The sequence below is a fragment of the Sarcophilus harrisii genome, chromosome 2 (assembly GCF_902635505.1).
Source record: "Sarcophilus harrisii chromosome 2, mSarHar1.11, whole genome shotgun sequence".
NCBI lineage: Eukaryota > Metazoa > Chordata > Mammalia > Dasyuromorphia > Dasyuridae > Sarcophilus > Sarcophilus harrisii.
The window spans coordinates 540,170,672-540,185,158 of NC_045427.1; the positions used below are offsets into that span (position 1 = coordinate 540,170,672).

At 33.2% G+C, this 14,487-nt stretch overlaps 1 protein-coding gene across 8 annotated transcripts in view; it reads right to left on the reverse strand.

The window, feature by feature from the left end:
• Nucleotides 1–14,487, reverse strand: part of CHD2 (chromodomain helicase DNA binding protein 2) — a 187,260-nt gene that overhangs the window by 19,458 nt on the left and 153,315 nt on the right. For 7 of the 8 annotated variants that reach the window (XR_004232431.1, XM_031955533.1, XM_031955534.1 and 4 more), the window contains 6 exons: nucleotides 9,177–9,315; nucleotides 8,760–8,910; nucleotides 7,503–7,625; nucleotides 6,135–6,263; nucleotides 5,465–5,605; nucleotides 4,327–4,461 (listed from right to left, as the gene is read on the reverse strand). Coding sequence is in view for 7 of the 8 variants with exons in the window: in XM_031955533.1 (XP_031811393.1) it covers nucleotides 4,327–4,461; nucleotides 5,465–5,605; nucleotides 6,135–6,263; nucleotides 7,503–7,625; nucleotides 8,760–8,910; nucleotides 9,177–9,315 (818 nt within the window). In the remaining variant the exon portion in view is untranslated. The remainder of the gene's footprint in view (nucleotides 1–4,326; nucleotides 4,462–5,464; nucleotides 5,606–6,134; nucleotides 6,264–7,502; nucleotides 7,626–8,759; nucleotides 8,911–9,176; nucleotides 9,316–14,487) is intronic. The other variant, XM_031955540.1, reaches the window with a different exon arrangement.

Here is a 14,487-nt window from a genome sequence, read left to right on the forward strand (position 1 = left end):
ATAAAAACAAACAACTTTGAAGAGACATTATAATAACTATGATCAAAACACACACACACACACACACACACACACACACACACAATGTCTTTTCTGCACCCTAAGGCTCATTATGAGAAATGCTATCCACATCCAAAAAGAAATACGGAATCTGAATGCTCCTTGAAGTACCATAGTACTATTTTCATTTTGGAGGTCTTTTTTGTTTTGCTTTTTCTTTCTTGTGGTTTTTCCCTTTTGTTCTCATTCTTTTTTCCACAGCACGACTAATGTGGAAATATCTTTAACAGGATTATACATGTATAAATCTATATTAGATTGCTTGCAGTATTAGGAAGGGGGGGAACGGAAGAAAGGAAAAAAATCAGACCTCGAAATCATACAAAATAAAATTACATCTATCTTTAGATCTAATTTAAAAAGAAAATAAATAAAAACTCTTGAGAGATGTAAGAACTCAGATCGATGCAAAGCTCAATCAAGTTTTCAACTGAACTCTGGTGAAAAATGCTACCTACTTCCTAACAAAAAGGTGATGGCACAAGGTACAGAAAGAGAAATATATTAACAGACATAGTTACTGTATTTTGCTTGACTATGCCTATCTGTTACAAGGGTTGATTGTTATCTTTTTCTCGGTTTTCATTTGGGATAGGAGTAGAGAAATAGTAATAGCAAAGAAAAGAAAGCCATTGAAACATTATTTAAAATGCATAGAAGAAAACAAAACCCAGACATTCAGCATTTTTCAAAGTAATATATAAAATATATGTTTACGTATGCATGTGTATGTGTGTATAAAATATTTGTGTATGTGCATATACCATATAAGAAATAGTTAAGGTTTGTTTTTTTTTTAGCTATGTTGGGAGAAAAAGGAGGATCAAAGAAAAGATCTGAGTTTTACTTGGGTCAAATGGAAGAATGACAACAGAAAACAAAGTGAAGGCAGAGTTAATGAATTTTTATCTTATTTCATTTTCTGGTAAAGAAGAATGATTTACTGAATATGACAAAATTAAAATTACTAACAGGGGGTTGCTATCTATAAGTAAAAAGAGAGCAAGAAAGTACCTAGTTGCTTTAAAGAAATCAAGACCCCTTGTTCAAATTATCTATATTCTCCTAACCTGAAAGAATTGGCAGATGTGATAACTAAATCACTATTACTGACATCTAAAAGATCATGGAAAATGAAGGTACTACAATACTGGGGAAATCCAAATATGCAGATTTTCAAAAAAAAAAAGAGAGAGAGAGAGAAAGAGAAGAGAGGAGAGGGAAGAAGGGAGAGAGGAGAGGGGAGAGGGGAGAGGAGAGAAAAAAACAAAATCTATAGACTAGACCACAGTTAGTTTGACTTTGATTCCTGGGGAAACTTTAATAAAGGTCATTAAAAGATAGTTAGCAAATACCTAGAAAGGGAAGCAGTAAATTAAAAAGAGCCAGCTCAGTTCCATCAAGAACAGGTCATGCTACACTAATTTTGTATCTTTTTTTTTTTTTTTTTTTGACAGGTTTACTTAACTAAATAACTTACCGAAATCTTGTGGATATAGCTTACTTAGACATTAATAAAGTTTTTGATAAAGTGTCATAATGTTTCTGTGGAAAATATGGAGAAACATGGATTAGATATTAATAAATGGATTTAGAATTAATTGGACTCAAAGAATAGTTGTAAATGGCTCAAGATCAATGTGGCAGGAAGTCTCCAAGATAAAAATCCCAAGGATCTCTACTCTAACCTGTGCGGTTCAACATTCTTATCAATGACTTAAATAAACACATTTATCGTATGTTCTTTAAATTTATAGATAACACGAAACTGTGAGGGATAGATTAACAAAGTCAGAATCCAAAAGGATCTTGACAGGCTAGAACATTAGGATGGATCTAATAAAATGAAATTTTACTTTTTATTTATTATTATTATTTATTTATTACTACACCAAGATGATGGAGTCAGGAAGCTGCTCGAGCTCTCCCCATTTCCCTTGAAAACCATTTCTACACATGAAACCAAGTTTCTACACAGAGTCTGACAGAATGAAACCACCCTCCAGGCTCAAGATAGACTGGAAAAACTTTAAGAAAGATTAGTCTCACTGGGGTGAAAAAAGTATTCAGCTCAGTTCAGACAGATTCTGGGACAGCCAGTGAGAGAGTCTTAATCACAGCCAATCAGCAATTAAGACCCTCAAATCCTGACTCAGTGGAAGAGCAAATCAGTGGGGGAACTTCCAGTGCCAGCTCAGAAGGCAAACTCTGGGAAAAAGGCTGTTTCCTGAACAGAGCAAGCAAAGCTACTCACTGCAAATACAAGGGGCCTTAGTGCTCAAAATAGAGGTTATCACCCATTGAAGTGTTTTAGGGATCTATACTGCTTAAGATTTTTATCAGAAACTTAAGATAAAGGCATAGGTAGGATGATCATCATTTACAAATGACACAAAGCTGAAAGGAATAACTAATACACTAAATGATAGAGTTAGGATCCCAAAAAACACCTTGACAGTTACAACAGGGATGAATCAGATGAAGTTCAACAGGGATAAAGTTTTATATTGGGGTTCAAAATATCAACATAACTAATATAGAATACATGCAAAATAATTAAGTCAACAATTGTCCAAAAGATTTTTAGTGGAATGTAAACTCAATATAAATGAAAATTATGACTGTACCCAAAAAAGCTGATGTCATTAAGAAGCACAGCTTCTGTAATCAAGAACAGAATAATTTTGCTATATTTTGTCCACCTTAGGACATTGATCATGTTTGGATGCTACAGTTTAGAAAAAGCTGGAAACAAAGGGAACCAGAATTGCAGACACCACCTTGATCCATGCTCCATCTATGTTTTAAAGAATTAGTAATGTTTAGAGAAAGGAAGAGAAGGAGAGGGTGTGAGGTGAAAAATGATAGCTGTTTTAAATATTTGAAGAGCTGTTATTTAGAAAAAGGTTCAGACTTGAAGAACCAAGAGCAATGAAAATGTCCTAACAAATACTGCTATCCAGAAAAGGAAGATACTGGGTTCCACATAATTAGAGGTTTTAAAGCAGTGGCTAGATAATTATCTATCAAAGTAAGATATACCCAGGATTCCTATTAAGGTATAAACTGAACTAGTGCCCACTGAGGTGTTTTGCAGCTCAAAAAATTTCTGATTCTATAAGTCAAGAGTACTGGGAAAGAAGACTAAAAAGTAGAGATGTACCAGTCTACAGAGGGGTTTGAACGATAGGCCATTGATTTCTTTCATGTTCCCGGATTTATTTCTGAAGAAACAAGCAGCTTTGCTCTTCTACACAATGTAGTATTTTCCAAAACAATTTACCTAAGGTCAACAAATCTGTTCCCCTGCCCTATAAATCACATTTTGTTATGGGATCAATCAGATTTGTTGGTATTTCCTTGGCGTATAAGATACTAGAGGACCTCCCATGTTCTCAAACTTATTTGCCTATATTTTAAGTTCATATCACTTATCTTTTTGAAATATCACCATTCAAATATTTGTTCCACTCCACAGGAATCGGTAAATTTCATTATTTAAGTGGATAAAACATGGCACAAAAATGTACATAATATACTGAAGAAAATTTGAAGTTCATGAATGCCTGAGTGCATGAGAGTCCTAACTTTTTTGTTTGTTTTATGTAGAAAGAATAAGTATCTATATAGTCCCTACTACTTGCCAAACACTGTATTTTACTAATATTACCTCCTTTGATCTTTATATTCCAGCAAAGTAAGTGTTTACTATCCTCATTTTACAATTGAGGAGAACTGAGGCAAAGAGAGATTAAGTGACTTATCCAGGATAGTTAATGTCTGAGATCAGATTTGAATTTAAGACTTACTAACTTTAAAGTTAGCATTCTAACCCCTGCATTATCTTGTCCGGGTCTATTTAGCATAATAAATACCTAACTACATGATTATCAATCTTTATCTAAGATTTTGTCTTCCATTGAATACCTTCTGAATTCTAACCAGGATATTGGATCTTAAGAATTTCTGATCTGCAAATTACATTAAAAGACAATTCAACATTCTCAATCAGGAAAAGGAAAAATTAGAAACTTCTTTCCTAAGAAATTTCTTCATTAACCAAAAAACATCTTTCTTTTCCCCAGGTCTCAAAATAAAGTCCTTTAGATAAATACTAGTTTAATATTTTGAAAATACCATATTAGGAATTTGAGTTTTTATTCCACTGTATTAAGAAATCTATGACTAGATCCAGAGAACAGAGTCCTAGCAAATAACTTAGCCTTTGTTTCAGGAATCTCTGGGCTATCCAATTTTAGTACTTACTATGCTGAATGTTTCCTGGTCCAGTTCATCATCCTCATCTTCTCCAATGGGGATTGGTTCACTTCCTGCAGTAATATGGACAGGACCTTGAGCTCTTTTTGATTTATTCCCAGCTTTGGCATCACCTGCTTTAGGCTTTAAAAAAAAATCATTAAATGTGGTCATTCTTCTATGTAGCAATCACTATGTGAAATTTTGACATTTACATTTATGTTGTCACATTACAAAAAGATAAATGAGCTCCAGGAAAACACTGTCTAATATCCCACAAATTAGTGAAGACTGAAACTAATTAATCATAAACATCAGATAGTGAAATTAAATCATATTTGGTCTTCTTCTATTTACATGCTTAAAGATGACTTAAATTAAGATTTACTTCTGTGCCCTTTAAAAAATAATCTGAAAGGTGACAAATGAAGCAATATCTGTATAGGCCCAATAGATTCTATGCTTTCCAAATATAATATACTCTTATCAACTCTAACAAAGAAATCAAAGGTGATGGAAGAGCTAATCAGCCTTGCTAAAATCAAATATTTCCCTCAAAAACCAGGCAGACTCTTCACATTCACCACAAGCTAAATGATCAAATGTTATTTTCAGGAATTCAATTCTTTCCCAAAGCTAATTTGTCAAGGAGACTGCTTTTTACTGAAATGGCTCAGAATCTGCTTCAGGTTTCTGATTCTTTTCCTGTCACATGATAGAATGTAAAGAGAAATGACTCTAGAGTCAAAGGACCAGGGTTCACCTCAGAATGCTACTTAGATAACCTATAGGTAATTCCATTAACCTGTCTCAGATGGTTTCTTCACCTATAAAATGAGGGGATTGAACCATGTGGTCCTTTTGAGTTCTAGATCTATGTTCTTCCCTGATCCAAATACCTACACCTCAAAATATATAGCAAAAAACCAGAATAAACACTTAAGATAATTTCATAAAATTGTCAGTATTTAATGTGTTCTCCTTTTGTAAAAAGAAAGGTTTTTCTATCTCTCCAAGGATAACAAACCTCTCTAGATCACAAGAGTATCTCTAGAACCCAAGAGTGAAAACCTCATTATCATTTCCAGCTTCTAAAAACCAATTCCAAATGATGTATATTTATTGATGTATAAAAAGGAAACAATACCTTTTCTTTCTTATCCTTTGTCTTCTTTCTTTCCCTATCTCCTTCCTTTTCTTTTTTAGAACCCATCTGTTTCTCCTTGTTCTCTTTGTTTTCTTTTTTCTTCTGCTTTTTTTTCATGGGGCTTTTTTCCAAGCCATCATCCTAAGAATCAAAGAAATTCCACATGACTATGAGTTTTTGCCACAAAATTTAATTTAACCATTCACTTGGGTGGTATCTAGAAAATCATAACAAAGCTTCAAGGTCACTCACTGCTTTAAGAAAAAAGACCTTTATTTTTAAGTACCCTGCCCTGCAATATTCTAATGGCATTGCATGAAGTAGGCACTCAATACATGTTTGGTGAATAGTGAGCAGTCTCACATCTCTTGCTTCATGTCTATAACTTCAAATGTGTAACCATGGATCAATTCTGGCCTATAATAATTACTCCAAAACATACCTGAAACTGTGTACCAACAATAAGAGTAAAGATCCCAGATTTTTATCCCCAACCACTTACATAGTGAATGTCTCTATAGCATGTTGTTGTTTTTTTTCTTTCCTTAAAGTAAACTCTGTTCTTCTGACTAGTTGTTTAGACCCAGGAGCATTCTAAGGATTTTTTCCACTCTCCCTATAAAGCCCAAAACAGTAAGTTTCAACTAAACTACTGAAATCTGGCCCCTACCTTGACTTCCCCCTCTTCTGATGGATTGTCTGAATGCCTAGGGGATGAGAATTCATTTCCATGCTCATCTTTCACTCTAGGAGCCTTGTTTTCCTTCTTCACACGGGGCTTTCGCTTCTTTAATTTGGTCTATTGAAAGGGAAGGAACCACTAATGATAAAACTTACTCCAATATTTGTACTTCAAGTATGTGTGATTTCTACCATGTGGGTACTTCCTCTACCAATACAGAGTACATAGCTGAATGAATTTGCTTTGGCCACACACACACAAAAAATAAAAAAATAAAAACCCTAATAACTAATTTTCTGATAATGAGCCTTTCTGTATTTCATATGGCTGGTCTCAACTATAGCTATAACTAAAAATGAAACAGTCAATCAAAAATGTAACTGGAGCATAAACAGAGCCTGTTTACAGTTAAAACTCCTTAAAATTATAGCTGTTTTACTATTCTAACAGAAATTAGCAAAAACTCAGAAGGAATAAACAAAGAGCAACCTTTAGAAAAAGGATATGCTGTAACTTCTAAAAGAATTTAGATGTTCTAAGGGAAAAAAAACAGTAATCTAGGGTTGATAAGCCAATGACAATTAAGTTTTCCATGATTTTTGCCCCTTCCTCCTGTTATGTAACTTGGGGTAATTTCAATTTCATAACCACTTTTTTTTTTTTTTTTTTGGAAAAAGAGTGGTTAAAAACATAAAAAAATCTAAAATGAATTATTAATTTCCTTGTCATTAAGCTTCATTTAAAAGGCTGAATTTATTTTAAGACAGGTTTTTGGTCCATTAGTCTTTTTAAATTACCAAATACTATTTCTATAGGCCATTATCACTAATAACCAAGAGCTAGACATAATGTAATGAATAACATGATTAGGGGACCCAATGTATATTCACTATAGGAATCTAATATCACATCCAAACTGTAGAGAGTAATGTTGTTGGTGTGTGTGTATGTGTGTGTGTGTGTGTGTGTGTGTGTGTGTGTGTGTGTTGTGTGTTGTGTGTGAGTTTAAGTGATAGAATACCTAATCTGGCAGTGTTTTGATAGAAAAGGAAGAATGGAGAAAGATACAGAAGGATATAGTAATTGGGAAATAAGAAGGCTGGTAAGTCATGAATCCCTCAAGGGAAAGTGTCATTAAAATTCCACAAATATCAATCTGTGCTAAGTTTTAAAGAAATTCTTTTTATAATAAACTAACTCGCTAAAACCTTAAGACTATCTTTGGGAGGAAGATAGGGAATTAAGTTCCAATCTAGGTTAATACTGGTTTTTATTATATCCACAGCATCTCCACACTCTAGTCATTTAATTATAGAAGCTTCCCCTTGGGAACAAAGACTGGTCAACTTTACCTACCTCTTCACCCTCTTTAACCAACTCCTTTTTGTCCAAGTCTTTCTTTAGCAGCTTTAACAGGTAGTCAGCTCGAGTTTGTAGCTGCTTTCCCTGAGGTTTTTTATCTGTCTCAACAGGTAATATCTTTGGAAAAAGAAAAAGAGAGAACCACCACCCCATTTTAAGGTTAGCTGGCTAGGAAATATTCTACTGCAATATAGTAATAACAAAATGCTCTTCCCTCCCCCTCCCCAAAAAAAAAGTCTCAGAACCTGTCTCTTTTTCAGGGCTCCCAAACACTAAAATCCCTTATGAGCTGTTCTCATTTTACAAAATGGGATGGAGAAATCCAGCTCTCCCACTGGCTCCTACCTGTGCTGTTAACAGGGTAGAACAACTCAGGTAGGGGGAGCTTGTTGGCTTCATCTGCTAGAGCATCCCAGCCGTCGTGGATTTCCTCCTTCCAGGAGCAGGGAATCCCTGGAGCTAGGTTAAAGCTTCATTTTAGATTTAAAATGCTTCTTAAAGCATTGCCAGAGAGCACTGAGCTATTCCAGGATATGATCCATTCCCTGCTAAAATATTTGGACTTATTAGCCCAGACTGAATTTGAACTCAGTGTTTATGACAGGGTGTTTTTACCCTCTGAAAAACCACACTGAATAAATATTATTTTGTTTTGACGTGCCAGGAAAAGCCCTGCCAGGAGCACAACTGGTCTGCTGAAGTCTAAGCCTTTCTGCTTTCCTCACTGACCCCTTTTTTTTAAGCCACTACCGTAATATTTATGTAGAATGATTTGTGTGCTAAATACATTCAGGAGATAGGTTTCAGCTGAAGGTCAAATACCATTACAAAAAACTCCACAAAGTTATTCACATTTCTGTGAATCTGTGTGCAATGAGAGAAATTGATTGCTAGAAGTAATGAGCCATTAAATGGGCCTGGAAAAAATCAATCTTTGGTATTAATTGTAAGGGTATTTGACCACTGACAAATCAGACTTAAAATTCTACTCAGAACAACATCTAAGTTTTTCCCACAATTTCAAAAGTATTTAGGAGTTTCATTTGCTTTTTCTTCTTGATCTTCAAACTGAGAAATAATTACCATATTCCACCAGAAATGGATGTTTACATAGTGAAAGAATGAAAAGAAATCATTCGCAAAATTATTTTGATTTTAATGTTAAATATCAATAAATTATCTTCAATATTAAATAATTTACCATTTTTTAAAAAAAATGCTAGACATCTCCAGTCTTACAGAGTTACTTACTTTGTCAGTTAATTTCAGCTCTGGATCTGTTTTAATTAGCTCCCAGTTGCCATAGCCATGTTCGTAAATCCCCAATAATAGCCGAGAATCATCCTCCACTCCCCAATCTACATCAAAATGTGCGGCTTTGACACGACAGGTTAAGCAATATCTGAATGAATCATAAATACAAAAGAGTATCGTTGAGGAATTTCTCTCAATATTTTTTAAAAAGAAACTTTTGTTCTTGTAGGTACAGTATTTTAATATATTAAGGAAAATCATTATGTAATTTATATATATTAAAAGATGCCAAAAAGAGTAAACATTCGCACAAATAAATTTTAAAATGAAGTCTACCTCACCTACTAAGATATATATATATATATATATATATATATATATATACCCCCACCATACTCAGATATATATACTCACTTTTTTTTTTCTTCAGGATCCACAGGAATAGATTTGTGCAACATCTCAAACTCCTCTTCATGCTGAATAATAGATTTAACATTGACTTGAACCCCAGAAATCTTGATAGTAGGACCTCTTCTTTTCCCTGGTCCTTTCCCTAAGGAACATAAATTTCTTATTAGTACAAAAATGCTTAATTAAATGTCAAGGAGTACATAAGGGTAAATATCCCAACCACTTACTTGTTTCCCCCAAGTTTTATTTCCTCAGTTTAGATTCCTTGCCTCTGATTAGTTCACAGATAAAAAATGTAAATAAAATGTTTAATTAATATTTTTGGAAAATCCCTAAATCATTTTGGAAATTAAATATTTAAGACTTCTTTATTCAGTGATAATTTTCTTTCTCAAATTTTAATATTTATTTTTCTTGCCTCTAAAATTAATAATCAGAAGAGGATTTTGGAGATATTGAATAGAAATTCCAAACAAAATGGCTCCCTCAATAGAAGAGGGTAACACAGCTTCTACATACCTGCTCTACTAAAAAAAAAAAAAAAAAAACTAAAGATAGCACCGTATAAATAATAAAAAAAATCCAATGAAAAACTACAGTAATTTCATCCAACTTAAGACTGCACAAAAATTCAGTCAGAAGCCAATAGGCAATATTAGAATATAATACCAGGATACAGAAAACAACAACTTCACCCAGTGAGAAGTGCCAGAGATATCTGTAGCATGATCTGGAGGTAATAAGAATGAAGGGTTCCCACAAGAAGGTCCCAGAATACTCAGAAATCAACACTGTATAATTTGAAGAAAATGGATTTGGCAATGCTTGAAAAGTTCTAAAATCCCTAATACTCTGATATGGAACACCATAGAAAGACTTGAAGAACCAGAACCCTATCAAAGATCCAGGGGAACTAAAAACTACCCATTAAGACAATGGAAAAAGTAAAGATAGACCTTAGAAGTGAACATCAATGTAGCAGCCAAGGTGGTATAAGTCAAGGGGTTGACCATTCATCCAAAAGCACAAAAGGGAATAGAGTCTAGCTTTGGTAGAAAGCTCCCATTCAGGAACTAATGTTAGAAAAATGAGTAAACATAAAATATCAACTGCTAAGAATTATTATGGGTTCAGAGATACCTCAAAATCCAAACTAGGAGAGTATAACTCAATTAAAAAATGCAAAGTCTCAAGGAAAAATGAATGTTCCCAAAGGTCTACACAAGTGCTTAGCACAATGCTAGAGATGAAAAATAAAATAAAAACTCTTGGGGAAAGAATGAGAAGAAAAAATATTTTAGAATAGCAAGTTGTAAGTCTTACACAACTAGTGGACTCCCTGAAAACCAAAACAGATCAAACAGAAACCAATGATTCTCTCAGAAAACAAGAAATATTATGACAAAAATCAGAAGATTTTTTTTTTAAATAGAAGATAATGAAAGATTTCTAATATAAAAAACTGGCCAAGAAGAAGAATCATCATTGAACTCCCTGAAAACCATGATTAAAAAAAAAAAAAGGCATGAATAACATAATTTTAAAAATCATTAATTTAAAAAATTCTATATCTATTAGAACCAGAGAACATAAAAATTAAAATGATTTCATAAAAGGAAAAGTCCTAGGTATGTCATAGTCCAAATTCAGATTCCCAATTAAATTAAAAAATACTGCATGCATCCAAAAAGAAAGCAATTCAAGTATCAAGGGATCAATCAAGATCAGTAAGTGAAAGGAGATCTTGGAATATAGTTTTGAAAAAGAGAAAACATATGAGCACATAACTAAGAATAACTTATCCTGCAAAGCTGAGTACCTTCCTACAGTGTAAAATAAAACAAACAAAAAAACCAAAATGCACTTTTTATGGAAAAAGAGTCTTTCTAACATTTATAACCTAAAGATCAGAACTGAGTAGGAACTTGGAAATGTAAACATTAAAACTTGAGAAAAACCTTTAGAAAGATAAATTTATTCAAACAATTAGGAAAGACTGTACACTGATAATGTGCTAATTATAACAGGCAGAGGAGAAACAAGTGAGGACTATCAGAATCTTATATAAAAAGCTGAGGAAAGAATTAGTTTTCTTCTGGGGATTTTTAAGAGGTGAAAGAAAAGATGACAAAAATAATACATTAGAATGAAAGAAAAAATGGGGTACTACTTATTCTTCATAATTTGGGAAAGGGTTAACTATACACTACACCTCCCCCCCCCCCCACACACACACACATATGAGTTTGGTTTGGAAATACTCAACAGAAAAAATAAATAGAAAAAAAGTAACTACTTAGTACAGAAGTAGTTGAGGAGAGTTAAGATGGAGGACAATACTGTAGAGAAGAAAAGAAAGAAAGGAGGGAGGAAAACTAAGGAGGTGCCCATCAATTGGGGGAGGCTGAATAGATTGTGTTACATGAATATAATGGTATGTTACTGCACCATTAGAAATGACTAAAGACATTATTTTCAGAAAATCCTAAGAAGTCATGAGCTAATATAGCATGAAGTCAACAGAATCAGGAGAAACAATTTTGATGAAGAAAACAATATTGCAAAGAAAAATAACTTTGAAACACTTACAAATTCTTATCAACCATACATCTAGAGGCTGATTGAAATATAGTAACTACCTACTATTATTTGTAGTGATGAAATCCAGGTGAAAAATTAAAAATGTATACATTTTTGAACATGAACATGGACTTGATTTGTTTTGCTAGACTATTCATGTTTGTTTGTTTTAAACATAAAATAGACTGTTTAATCAGCAAGAAAATGTAAAAGAAACATATTTTAGTCCATAAATAATATTTCCTTTTTTTAAAATTTTGAACTTAAAAACTTTTTTTAAAAAAAGCATTTCAGTATACATAGAACATAAGAATTCTATTAAACTGTAAATCTCCATTTTGACTGCTCTTTTAAAAAGTACACAATTCCAAAATGTTACTTTCAAAATTGCTGCTTATCTATGGTTCTTTCAATTTAACAATTTTTCAATAGCCTCCCCCTTTCCTCCCCTTGCATAGCACACTTGGTTCTTGGTTTGGTTGGGTTGGGCTTTTTTGTTTGTTTGTTTGTTTTTTGGGTGGGCGAGGGGGGGTTAATCACTCTCACTAACCCTCCCTGACAAAATGCTTCAGAAAAGTTCCTCAGGAGACAGAGCAGAGTTATTGCATTGATCAGAGTTCTTGTTTTTCAGAGCTGTTTTACAATGTTAGGGTTCTTCTTGTATAAATTTCTTGGAATGAAGTACCCCTGAAAAAAAAAAAAACTTAGATAATTGCTCAGATACCTTATGACTCCCATATTTCATCATAGATCCTCTAGATATGTGGGTTGATTTAGAGTTCTTAAATGTTTTAAAGTTATTTTTCTTTATAATAGTTTTTCATTGTCAAAATTGTTCTCCTATTTCTGTTCATTTCCTACGATTCTTTGAAATATCTTTAGTTATTTCTTAGGGCGTAATATCATTCCATTATATTCATATAACACAAACCATTCAGTCTCCCCCAATTGATGGGCACCTCCTTAGTTTTTTTCTCCCTTCCTTCTCTTTCTTTTCCCCTTCTCCAGTATTATCCTCCATTTTAACCCTCCTCACTTGCTTATATTGAGAGATTTTATTGATCTGTTTTTTTCTCTATTAAGTATTTTAATTGAGTATTATTTATTGAGTAAAATAAAATACATGTGTATGTATGTTTGTGTGTGTGTGTGTGTGTGTGTGTGTGTTCTTCTAGTCATACTCACTTCTCTGTTTCAATTCACATAATCTAGGAACTTATGAAATTATCTTTTTCACCATTTGTTGTAGCTTTTTCTTGACATGTTTTTATCTCAAAGTTTTACCATAAATACTTGAAAAGTCCTCTCTTTCAAGAAGTACATTTAATATGAGTATGATCTTTACTAAGGTTTGCAGGTTAAGTTATGATTTCATTTATTACAAAAACTGCCAAGTCTTTTGTGATTCTGATCTGTTGGGATTTGAATTGCCTTTTTCTGGCAATTTTTTTCTGGCAATATTTTTTTTTCTTTGAGCCAGAACCTCTGGATTTGGGCTATAATACTTTTCTTTTTGGAGTTTTTCAGGAATTTAATGAATTCTTTCTATCTTACCTTGTACTGTTTCTTATTAATATTTATTTGCCATTTTCTTCTGACATTACAAACAAAGTAAAACAATTAAGCAAAAAGTAACAATACAGTAACAGTCGTTGGACTATTCTTAAGTTAGTTAAGAAGTTAAGTGGTAGATTTATTTTTCATAAACTCTAATTCAAATGAAACTGGATAAATGATTGTTTCTTGATGTATGTTATCCAGCCTTTTTTTTTTTTTTTTAAATCATGGTTTTCAGAAATGGCAATGATTCTTAAATTATCTCTCTTTGACCTATTTTCCAAGTCATTGTTTTATTTTTTTTTAATTATATCTTACATTTTCTTCCTTCTTTCCCCCCCAAAAAAATATTTTTTCAATTTTTTTCCTGATAGTTCTTACTGTTTAGTAGAGTCATTGATTTGTTTGGGTCTACTCTGGTTTTCAGGGAGTTAATTATTTGGAGATGGTTTACTACTTCCTGTGCTAAGATACATATACCCCTTCTAATTTTTTTCCTCAAAAGTATTATTTCCTGTCTCTTGCTTCATTCTTCCTGAGGAAGAACAAATACAAAATTTAGTAACAAGTACGTATTCATGTAGTCCTTTTGCAAAATTTTCTCCCAAATACCAATCTCTTTAAACAATCCTTAGTTGTTACTCAACTCCTTTTTTGAGATTACATTAATATTGATCTTGGTAAGTATTTCTTCTCTCCAGCCTTACTTCCTGAATTAAAACTTTGTGATAGGTCTAGGCCCCATCTCTTCCCTATTACCTCCAATGGGATTTTGGGTAGGATAGTAAGCTCTGTTACTCTTGACCTAAGTCTTTTTGGTTCTCTTACTGATATCTACCTCTAAGAGTTGGCCTCCTTCCTCTATCTTTGATTTTTCCAAATACTCTATCTTCAGAACCTTTTCTGGTGCCTCAGGCTAGAATGTTAGGGACCTTAGATCTGCCTGGCCAGGAAATGTGAATGTCCAAGCACTGCCACACTTTGTTAGTTGTTATTCACTGTGTAAGTTCTGTTCATGATTCCCAAGGTCCCAACCCTGGGTTTTTTCAGGGGAGTCTTCTGATCTTGTTTTCTCTAGACAGAATCTTATAGACAATGTGTCTCTACCAAGTCTCTAATTACACTCAGGATATCCTGAGCTAGTATTGGCTTTACTAGTAGCCCTCTTTTTATAACC